Source organism: Juglans microcarpa x Juglans regia, chromosome 4D, assembly GCF_004785595.1.
Source record: "Juglans microcarpa x Juglans regia isolate MS1-56 chromosome 4D, Jm3101_v1.0, whole genome shotgun sequence".
Classification (NCBI taxonomy): Eukaryota; Viridiplantae; Streptophyta; class Magnoliopsida; order Fagales; family Juglandaceae; genus Juglans; species Juglans microcarpa x Juglans regia.
In genome coordinates this window covers 28,415,986-28,428,147 of record NC_054600.1, presented here as the reverse complement: position 1 = coordinate 28,428,147, position 12,162 = coordinate 28,415,986, and the positions used below count along the sequence as shown (strand labels likewise).

The following is a 12,162-nucleotide window of genomic DNA, read 5'->3' as shown; positions in this document are numbered from 1 at the left end:
GCTATCATGATCTATGTAATTTTACCTAAAAAGTGAAGATGTCTATTAATTAATGAAACTGCTTTTTCTACATTCAATTGCCATAATGAAGGTGAGAATGTTTTGAGATCATCTGGGACATGACTTCACACCTATGCCTTTTTTTAAGCTGTCTCAATAGTGATTAGTGCTTTGGCTCCACCACGAACCAAGTTCCATCCTGTGGTTCTTAAATTTCCTAGTAATCATATATAGTTTGCTAAAATATGTCGAAAGGAAAAAAATATAACTGTCGCCTTTAAATCTTCTCTAATTATAACATCAGTACAAGGAGCTGGAATATATACGGCAAGTTATTATGGTTGTTGTCATTATTTTCTTTTATATATTAGAGAAAAGGGAAGCAGGGGCCCCCGGGTTTTGGCTTTTGGCCTGGGAGTCGGTCTTGGTTTTTCCTTTGTACATTTGGCTAAAGCCTAAAGCTATAATCCATGATTTTCAGCCACTATATGGTAATTAAAGCAAAATGATTAAGGTTGGCACTTTGGAGTTCAGGAATTTGAACCAGAAAGCGCACTCAGAAATGATATGATGGCACAGAATTTCAAGGTTTCTCCAAGAAGCTTCACTGCTTCAGAAGCATTCAGATCAGTAAACAGCAGGCTGGTTGGACCAAAAGTGGCTTATTTTGCTTTAGGGTAAAAATGGTTCTTGTAGACTAGACAGGTGGAACTGCCAAAAGGCTAGTTTTGAATTCATATTCAGAGCATGTATCTATATATATATATATATATATATATATATATATATATAAACAACTTTCACAACATTAATGTTGGAACCCTCCATCTTGTAGTACAAGAAGATGTTTGATCAATACATGAGTACCATAGATAGATAGTCATATTTTATTTTTTTATAGGGAGTCATGAGTACTACACATAATATGCAATGAATGATCAGTAACTAGGGGCTCGTTTGTTTTCAGAGATGAGATGAAATGAGATGAGATTAAAGTTAAAAAGTTGAATAAAATATTGTCAGAATATATTTTTTAATATTATTTTTGTTTTGAAATTTAAAAAAGTTGAATTGTTTATTTTATTTTGTGTGGGGATTTGAGAAAGTTGTAATGATGAACTGAGATGAGATGAGATAAGATGAGATGTTTCTTGAAAACAAACGAGGCCGAACAATGAGCTTCACAATCCTGATCACTAACATTAACATCGTTGTATTAATTTCTAATTAATGGCTTTGCCAAGCGCGTTAAGTCTAATATTTCTTCACATCTTGCTGATCCACTATACATTTATTCCCTTCCCCCTTTATCCTCTGAAGAAGATTTAAAAAATTATATATATTCAAGCCCAAAAACAAATTGACATAACCCTCCAAAGATAAAGATTAAAAAAAAAAAAAAAAACAGATAAAGATTTTCATATGTCGAATTACATCACAATATTTAATATTAGCAAAATATCTATTTGCATAAAGAAAATAATTATTTACTAAATTATTAGGTCCACCTCCAAAGATAGTTGAGTTCCTGCCTCCACTACACCCCTGATTGCATTTACAGACTGTTTGACAAACAAATACTTGACAGCTCAAAACTCCAATGTGTTCCACTACAATAATATGATGATCCACTCTATTTTTTTTTTTTTAGAAGTGCTTGTGAAATCACCATTCATCATCCACTCTATATGATGAGAAGATGTAAATTTTAATTTGTATTATATTCTTAACAATTCTCCTCACGTGTAGACTAGTTTCTTTCTCAATGAGTAAGTCCAATACGTGGATATTTAATTGAATGGGTAGAATGTAGAGTCAAGGTTTGAGCTCAGAACACCTCTATTCTGATATTATGTAAACTCATTACTTATCCCAAAAGCTTAAACCGATGATTATATAAAAGTAAATTCTGCATAAACGTGAAGTGTGTAAACGTTGCATAATCTCTTTGAAAAATAGTAGGGTTCACTATTAAAAAATTAATTTTTTTCATATGAGTCTAATGTTTTATTCATTTTTTTAAAGCGATTACACGACAATTATACAATTCACAATTGTAAATTTTTTTTTTTTTTTGCTTTTTCTTTAATTCCAACATTTTGTAAAGATCATTAAATATTTATTTTTAAAAAAATTAATATATTAATAGTCACTTCCTTAATTATTAAATAAAAAATAAAATAAAATACGTAAATGATCAGATTGTAAACATCTTTTTTATTTTTCCACGTATTTGCATTGAAAAGGTTTACTTTTCTCATAAAAGCACAGTGGAAGAATTTGCCAACCAGAAACTTAACTTCAATGAGTGATGAGTTGTAACGCGTTCTGAAATCGAGATCACACTGTCATGTATTTTCTGCTGCTTGAAAAAGCATCCTCATTAATTTTGTCAAATTTATTTTTAAAATTTAATCAATATCACACTTTTTTTATATTTATCTATTCTATTTAAATTCAATCTCCATATTAAATTAACCATTTACTCTCTATATAATAATAAAATATTATTAATTTAATAATTTTTTTATTTAATTTATTTGTATCATATTTTATAATTCTTCCAATTTAATATTAATAATAATTATATTCTAATTAAATTAATATTAATATTTATCACATTTATTAAATATTAATATTAATAATAATTATATTATAATTAACTTATCATTATAATTAACTTAATAATTAATATTCTAATTAATATTAACTAATTAAATTATTTTTTATCACATTTTATATTTAATAATAATAAATCGAACTAAATTTCTTAATTACAAAAAATACCTATATATTTTGTGAGATGAGTGAGAATTGAATATTTTAATGTTTGGCTAACCTACTATTCACCTACAAATTTGAAGAATTACTGTAGCAGAAGTCTAAAATTTTATAGAGATGTCCAATCCAATGTGGTAGTTTTTTGGCACATATTAGCTAAAATTTAGCTATCATTGGACTTTAACCAAGCCAATGAGGATGCTCTAATAATGATGTTTTTTAAGTAGAAAAACCTTGAGGTCGGTCGGCGGCCAATTATCAAGTGCCACGTAAGCATTCTAAAAGTAAGTGAACTAGACCCGCATATACCCAAATTATCTCTCCCTCTCATTCTTTTTCTCCCTTTCCCTTCCTCATTTGCACCCAATCGACAAAGCCCAAAAAAAAAGGTCTCCCTCTCCTTATTTGGCATCCACAGAGGCATTCACAAAAGCATTCGTCAATTGAATGAGAGATAATATTACATCATATTTATGATGTTCTAAACCCATGTTTTGAGATAATATTAGCAGTTATTAGCTAACTCTCTAATGAATTCTTAATTTTTTTACAGAGGAATCAACAGTAATGGTAGACTCTCAAGGTGGAAGTTAGTCAAGAGGTGTAACACTGGAGGAGGCCACGAATGCAATACTTCGCTACAGCTCCATTGTCCACGATCTAGCCTACCAAGCTGCAAACCTGGCAATTGAGAAGGAAAACTCAATCCCATTGGAAGGTTTATGGCCAAAAGTTACAATATTGGAGAAATCGAATTCTGATATAAAAACTGCACCGGCAGAATCGCTAGCAAACCATTTGCTTGGAAAGCCCACAAAGCCAGGCAAAGGTAGGTGGAAACAGATGCAAAAGCCTGCATCCAATAAGACTGAGAACGATAAAAACGTCGATGACTGGATTGAGTGCAGATGGGGGAGGGAGAGAGAGAACTTTTTTTTGGGACTTTTGTCAATTGAGTGCAGATGGGGGAGGGGGAGGCAGAGAGAAGGAGAGGAAGAGGTTGATCGAGTGCATGCGAGTCCAGTTCTTTTGCTTTTGGAATGCTTAAGTGGCATTTGATGATTGGCCGGTGTGAAAACTAATTTCACACCCGACCGGCCTTGAGTGCCTCTCTTTTAAGTAACAAAATACCATAAATCATTAGGAAAATTATCTCATGCCTTTGAGTTTGTACCTTCAACGCACGACCATTAATGTATTTTATTTTATTTTTTAATATTACTTTTATTGAATAGTTAAGAGAGTGACTATTAGTATATTAATATTTTTTTATTTTTTAAAAATGTTCAAAAAATGTTTGAATTTTATTTTTTTAAAAAAATACAATTTCCACATGGGTACACAAACTTGGGTGGCATAGTAGTACTATCTTTGCTAGATTATAGTTTTTAATATTATTTTTATTTTAGAGTTTGAAAAAATTGAATTATTTATTATATTTTATTTAAAAATTTTAAAAACCGTAATGAATAGATGAGATGAGATGAGTTATATCATGTCATTGTCCAAACAAGACTTAAATCTCTGGCGGAGGCAATTCCCAAAAAGGATAAATACATCATTAAGGCTGCGTTTAGTTCTTAAATCCAGTTAAGTTCAGTCTAATTTTTAACTGAATCTAATATATAAACATCCAACTCTCAAATTACTAAACTCATCCCAACTTAAAATCTTCTTACACATGGGACCTACAACATTTTTCAACTTAAAACATCTTTATATGTGAGACTCCCAATCTTTTTCAAATTTTCATGAAAAATATTAAACTTATCTTAACATTCAAATACATTTTAAACTCAGTTTAGATGGGCTCCACATAACTTTCTCTACTATTCAACTCACTATTATTTATAAAGAATTCAGTTCAACTCAGCACAACATATAGACCAGCCTAAATCTTATGTCTATTCACTCTGTCCTTGGCAACGAACACATTAGTTCATGCAAACAGACTGCCACTCAAGCTGCTATCCGGATAGTATGCCATATGCACGCATAGTTCAGAACTTCAAATTACATAATGTCATCCTGAAGTGTTCAGAACCAGCAGGCCAACCACCTTAAAGGCAGTACTACTTAAATTAGTATGTATCGTAGTGCTAAGGAAAAAAAAGTAATAATATACCGATTCTGAGGATATTGTAATATGCTTGGCTTTCTTTTGTGGGTGTAATGTCACAATCTTGTCCCACAAAACTTTTCTTCTGATGTTATTTTTGTTCTCAAGGGATCGGGTCTCATTTATATAACAGCTGGGATCCTTTTTAATTGGTGGGAATCTTTTGATATGACCAACAATTATCCTACTTTTTGGGAAAAAAGGAGCGCCATTTATGCTACAATAAAAATTAAAAAGCCCCCAGCAAAAGGAAGAAGCTGATCACGCATCTCCAAAAATGAAGGAACCGGGAAAATGCTAAGATATTTAATTCCTTTCAACTGCATTTACCTGACTACTAACGCAGAAGAGCCTTATTTTGGATATGGCTGATCTATTGCACTGTATATAGACGAATTAAGTAGTGGATAGATAGCAATAGCATTAAATACTGGAAATTTAAAAATTTTGTTGTTTCATTTGTTCAAACTTTTTTTGGAAATTGAGTTATATAGTCAGCTAGGTGATTCGTCATATCACATTAGTATAGTGCATATGAAAAATACGCAAAAGTGCAATACATAGAACTTTTAGGTTTTTTATATCATTATGTTTGTTTGCTATGAACTTCGGTTTTCCACTCTTAAGTTCATATGGTGATTGTTCTAAATGTACTCCTACTGGCATGGGCCTCCCAAAAAATCAAAGAGGCCTGTCTAAATTCGTCCTGAATGTACTGTTATTGGGCCTTGAATTCTACAGTAAGCCAAACCCAAGTTCAATCCTAACACTCTTATGTTTCTTTCCCCTCTTCCAAATTAATTCGTAGATCTATTTAATTATTTATTTTACCAGTAGTGTCAGAATTTCCAATCAGGGGTATAGAACTGCAGGCACCTAATTAGTAATTAGTGGAGCCCCACATATCTTTGAGGAAATTAAAATCCGTTTTCAGATTCTTAAATTAATTCCAATTTTAATCGTTTTTTTTTTCCTTTTTTTTTTTTTTTTTTTATCAAGATTAGAGTGTAAACTGAGCTAATTAAAATCACAACGACATGTACGAGATCATAAGGAACCTTCCCCACCCATACGTCTTTTCTTAATTTTCACGGCCGGGATTGATTGCTTTTAAAACAAAATAAGCAAAACGTTTAAATGAAATAAAATGAGATCACGCCTTTTTTCCAAATTATAAAGCCTGAAGTGAAAGACTAGTCATCATACAGATAACGTGATCATTATATCATTTTTTAATGCGCATTATATATAATATTGATTAAATATTGTAAGACACACTTTAATACATTTTTTTTTTTTAGAAAAATATTTTTATTCAAAAATTTATCTTTTCTTTTCCAAAACCTAATCTCAAACTAGTTCTCGAATTTCTCAAAATATTAATTTTCCAACATTTTTTTTGTTACCTAACCTGCTCTTAGAGTTGGAACAGAAATTTTAAAGAAACGCAAATCTGAAAGAATGATTGTCATGATGACCTCATTATAATCACTATAGTTGTGTGGGCGCCATGGCGCGCATTATTATGATTAATCTTGATATGAAATCCGCAAAAATAATAGTCATAATTAGCCTCATTATTGTCAATATATATATATATATATATATATATGTGTGTGTGGAGGATCTTGATATTAGCTCGTTTATTTTTAGAGATGAGTTGAGATTAAAGTTAAAAAGTTGAATAAAATATTGTTAGAATATATTCTTTAATATTATTTTTATTTTGAGATTTAAAAAAGTTGAATTGTTTATTTTATTTTGTGTAGAGATTTGAAAAAATTGTAATGATAAGGTGAGATGAAATGAAATGTTTCTTGAAAACAAATGACGCCTAAGTTAAGTCTAACTCGAGATTTGCTAACCATCATTCCACACCGTTCATATATTTATTTATTTGTATTTTTTTAATGGATGTATTGTATATAATATTTTCTATGTTAAATACAGATAAAGAAGCCCTTTTGTTTTCTGAGGAGAAAATCAAAAATAGAAGCTGTTACATGCATGCGTACGTGTTCCTGCATTTCACTTTTGCATAAAGAGCAAGGGTTCTTTCGCTATAATTTAATAATCATCATGTCCATAAATTCAGTCCATTGGTTTTAAATGAAATTTTTTTTTTAAAGAGTATTGCTACTTATTATCTTAATTTTTATTATTTTTTAATTATTTTATAATATGTCATTAGATAATTTAAGATAATTTATTATATTTTACTTATAAATTTATCAATATTTAATATCACATATGATAATAAAAATAAACGATAAATAAATTTCTTCTTTCTGAAAATTCCTACCTGAATAGATTGATCGTGGATCGAGGTCACAGGTAGCGTTTAGGCTACGTTTGGGTACCAAGAGTATCTCAAGTACTCTCACTACTATTCTTTACTTTATTATTACTTTTTACCTATTTTTTTACTATTCATTACTTTTTACCTACTATTTATTATTTTATTATTACTTTTTTACTACTTTTTTACTACTATTCACAAACATTCTCAACACTTATCAGGTATTCTCGTTACCCAAACTTAGCCTTAGTCCTTTGCTTCACCTTCCAATTTTATATATATATATATATATATATATCTATCTAAGCGTGAAGAGCTGGCTGGCTCTTGTTACATACGTCTTTTCAGTCAGTTTCTGGTGTTACATACGTAAGGAAGTGTTCTTGACTTTTGCTCAAAAGTAATTATTCAATCAAGAACTCTTTAGCGGCAAATTGCAGGCCGGGATCGTGCTCTACATTGAAAAAAACTAGAGTGCTCTAAGCAGCTGTGGGGTTGCCTTTTACCCTGTGAGAAAAAAGCATGTCTTTACCCCGTAAGAAGTTAGAACCAGCAACCATCTATTCTTCTTTATAATTTCAAAGGGATTCATTCAGAACTATTGCTGAAAACTCAAACCGAACTTTCTATTGGCTCTTCCCACTTGGCCAGTTTTCCTGATCTATCTTAGAGCCATGTTAGGTTATAAATTATAATGCTCTCCACTTTGTGTAGTAAGTGGAATCATGAAGAGATTGAAAACGACCTAGACCTAATATTTGGAATATTGACATCTCAGGATCACTTTAATTAATATAGACATTGTAGCTTGTCACATCATTATGCATCCATCTGTTTTGAGATAAGCGTAATAGAAACTGCCATACTATGCCCCATTAAAGACTTCTTGCATTCATACATACGTATATATATGTTGTGGGGGACCTTGCACTATGGGATGACGTTTTTCGTGACTGTACGTCTTTCTGGTAGCGATAAGAATAATTAGTACTGTCATGTATATTGTATAAGTACCCGAGGTTTTGGCGTTTGCGACCCTCCATTATAGAAATCTCTATTACAGCGGTTTTTTCAATAACATCGCTGCTAAAAAGTTACGTATACATTTTATTTTTCTGATCATACTTATCGCGTCGAAGCTGCGGGCTCAATATTCTTAATTTTCTTTGCCCATCGTGGGGCTTAAATTAAGTACTTCACTTCCGGCCCCCTTATCCTACTTTATTTTTGGACTGTACTGGTTGTTTTTTATGGGCTTTGAGAGCTGATCTGCAAAATCTGCTCAACACAACATGACCTGAATCTCATTCTGTCTATGCTATCACTCTCTTTCTAGAACTCTTACCTACATAGATCTTGCGATGACCACGTACCATTGAATTATTTCGTCTTCGAAAATCTTTATTATAGCAGTGGTCAACAAATCCCTACAAAACTTTGGACATTATATACAGCAGCGGTTTAGCTTTGAGTCTTGACCAATTCAAAGTTTTTGTACATAAGCAAGCATGATACGATGCAACGGTTTTGAAGCCTATAATGTAAAAGTTTAAGGCTGTCAAATCTTGTTAATGGGTCATGTTCATGTCGTGTCAAGACATGTATATTATATTATATGAGTAAACCCGAACATGACCCGTTATGCTTATTTTGTCAAAATCTCAAATCCTAACACGATCCGTTTTGACCCGTTAGTGGATACTACGAAATATGTTAACACAACACTACTCAATCCATTTCAACCCGTTTATGTACAGGGTTGAACAAACTCGAAATTAAGCTGTTTGAGCTGATTAAGATTAGCATGATTTTATATAAATGTTAAAATCACAATATTTATAAAAAAAATATATAAAACTAACTACAGGTCCAAAATTAAAATTCAAACAATAAAAGTATCAAAATTAAAATTATAACAATTTTATTTTTAGGTATAAAGATATAAATTGTAAATCTAACTTTCTTAACGGTTTATAACGGGTCAAAACAGATTGATTCGTTATCAACCCGTTAAGCGATTGTGTCTTAACGAGTCAATCCGTTTTGACCAGAAATCATTAAGACTAATTAATTCAAACTTATTATTATCGTATCGTATTTGTATTGGATTCGTCATCTCTACCTATAATAATAGCTACGTAATATTAAAGTTAAAACGAAGATCTTGCCACGTGTGGCTCTGTGCAGACGTACTGTACTCGTCTTAATGCATGCATGTCTGGACATGGGGTTCGGACATTCCTTGAAATTACCCTTTATAAGCACTCGTGCTTAACAGCCTCATGATTATTGAGGAAGAAAAACTTCCCGAAAACTGACGAGGGTACTTGAAGATGGCGTCTGTGAGTGTCATAACATCATAAGATGGGAGACTTTTGTTTAGAGGGTTGGCGAGGTGAATGGTGGGGGCAATTGAACATCGAGATACAACAGTAAAGTTAGGACAGAATGATAGATGTTGCGTAAATCTAGCTAGCCATGTGGATCGATGAGAAAGATTTTGGGTGGTTTGGGTGTGGGTTTTCAAACATTTCAAGCATAAGGCCGATTCTTGATGATTAGTCCGATCATGATCATGAGCTGATGATCAGGGCTAGATAATGGGACTTGAATTGATTTGTGTTTTGGTGAGATTTTCGCACAGCATTGCATTGTATAAAAGAAAGCTTAATTTTGGGTGGCTATAGCTCATCCCAAGTACATTCCCTCATTGGGTTTTCTTTTAAATTGTATTAAAGTTTGTCACAACTGATCTGTTGCTTATTGTTTGATTCTGATATCTTCTGACCAATCTCCTGTATTTGGCGCGCTGTCTCTACTTTTAATTAACACGTACGTGTGTAGAAGTTTTCTAACAAATAAGACCGTCCTAGTCATCATTCTTCGATCAAATTTGAAGTAAAAGAGTCGAGAACAGATGGCATAAAGGTCTGGTTTTCAAATAGAAGAATCGGATTTGTAGATTTTTTAACATTTTTAAATATTAGATAAATAATATTTTTATCTTAAATTTATCATCTTCAATTATGCTATATTAACAAATTATATGATAAAATGATCTGTACGCGCGTACCCAATTTCGAAAACGTCTTAAAAGGTAGTGGCAGGTTTTTAAATTATTTTGGGGAGGGCGACCTCCACCTCAAGCACTTGCAATTAGTAAGACACTATCTTTTTATTATATATTATTCTGGTTTTGGTAATTAAGTTAGTAAGACATTAATTAATTGTTCGTAGATTAGTTGAATTGGTGGTGCCACCATACAAAAAGAAGCAGCCGCTCTCCGTACCAAACGTAGTGTACGTCCGACTTGTACCCAACCCAACCACTCAGTAGTAGTACTAGTCCAATCTCTATAGAGATGCCACCTCCTCCACTCACCATCATATATACTAGGTGCATTACCACCAACGACCTAGCTAATTTGTCCACTTTCTATACTCAAGTTTAAATACGTTCAGCCTAGCACAAATTAAGGAGAAGAGCTATCTAGTTAAGCAATAGTAATGGAGGATGAGGAAAGCAGCTCGAATCGGCCATCCATAGGGTTTCCTTTGGGTTTAGGTCTTCTTTTGATCATGTTATTCTGCATGGTTGCCTTCTACGCTGCTTGCCTCCATTGGGACAAACTCAGATCCCTCCTTCAATCTTCTCCGGATGTCACCTCCGATTTAGAAACGAATAGCCCCAACTCCCCACGTAAACCTGCATCTCCACACAAGGTACGCAGATGTTTACTTTTCCTCTCCTTATCCAAGCTTTTGCATGTTCCGTATTGGATCTAGCACGTAGTTTTCTTTGGGTACTTAAGATCAATGATCGTGCTTAATATTGTACGTTTTACATACGTAAGAACTAGGAAAAAGAAGAAGAAGAAGAAGAATAAAAATCCAGATTTCTTCGGATTTAGATTTTTGCTTTATCTAACTAGCTCTTATTAATTTTGTCGTAACAGATGCCGAAAAAGGGTGAAAACCGAAGCCTCTCAGTGTTGATGCCCGGAGATCAGGTTCCAAAGTTCATAGCAATTGCCTGTCCATGTCGGCCTCCACTGCACACAAAAGGCTCAAATTGGAGTGCACAAGCTGCCTCGCAAATATCCGGTCTTCCCCTGACACAACTGCATGTATGAAATTATAGGCAGGACGCCTTCAGGTTTTTGTATGGTTCTGACTTCAGAGTCGAGTTTTATGGCTTTTAATTCAAGGATATCCATGTCGACATGGCATTTCTTGGGCCATGATCCTACTCGCACGGCAAGCCCACACAACATGAGTACTAGTGTGTTTATTTGAAAGCAAATCATATCATGCCACTAGATGACGATTATCCATGTACGTTCATCATTTAGTATCTATGTCCTTGATGGTTTTGAGGCCGGATTATCATGATTCATGACTCAATTCTGTCTTTGGAGATCAGTGATCAGTGGTTGCATGCAGTTCCCCCCGGCCGCATCGATCCCTCTTTGTTGGCTCTCCATAATTTGTTTATTAAGAGAGACCATTCAGATGTTATTTTGATCACGTCTAGATAGAAAGTATTCGCTTCCGTTGTCTCTCCCTCCCCTTCTCCTAAGAAAACAAATATTGCCACTATAATTAAGATCCTGTAAAGTTGTTACTGAAGAAAATTGAATCACAGGTGTTTGAAGAAATGTCTCACACACCGTGAGAGCATATCGACAGCCATCTACTATTTATATAGAACATGAATAATTACAGAAAATGAAGTAACATTGCAAGTTGTAAAATATTCTAGAATCTGTGCTTATTTGTGTGATTGCCGTCTTCGGACTTGATTCATGTGTAGTCGCCTTTTGTGTTCTTTGTAGCCGTTAGGTCCTCAACAGGCTGTGTGCTTTCCTTATTGGAATTTGTAGCCGTTGAGTCCCTTACTTGGTTGATTTTGTTGCTTTGCATGCTTTTCTTGGAGCCGTTGCTTGATTGTTGTGGTTGCTCG

General features: G+C 33.2%; 1 protein-coding gene across 1 annotated transcript; it reads left to right on the top strand.

The window, feature by feature from the left end:
• The first annotated feature begins 10,585 nt into the window (after positions 1-10,585).
• On the top strand, positions 10,586-11,853 carry LOC121259032 (uncharacterized protein At5g65660-like). The gene is made up of 2 exons (XM_041160511.1): positions 10,586-10,922; positions 11,156-11,853. The coding sequence occupies exons 1-2, from the start codon at positions 10,707-10,709 to the stop codon at positions 11,330-11,332; spliced, it is 393 nt and encodes a 130-aa protein (XP_041016445.1). The 5' UTR covers positions 10,586-10,706; the 3' UTR covers positions 11,333-11,853.
• Positions 11,854-12,162: the final 309 nt, after the last annotated feature.

Excerpts from the sequence above, each read along its gene's own strand:
- LOC121259032 (XM_041160511.1), top strand. The coding sequence starts at position 10,707 with ATGGAGGATGAGGAAAGCAGCTCGAATCGGCCATCCATAGGGTTTCCT. Across the intron at positions 10,923-11,155 it reads AACCTGCATCTCCACACAAG|ATGCCGAAAAAGGGTGAAAA; the intron begins GTACGCAGATGT and ends TTGTCGTAACAG.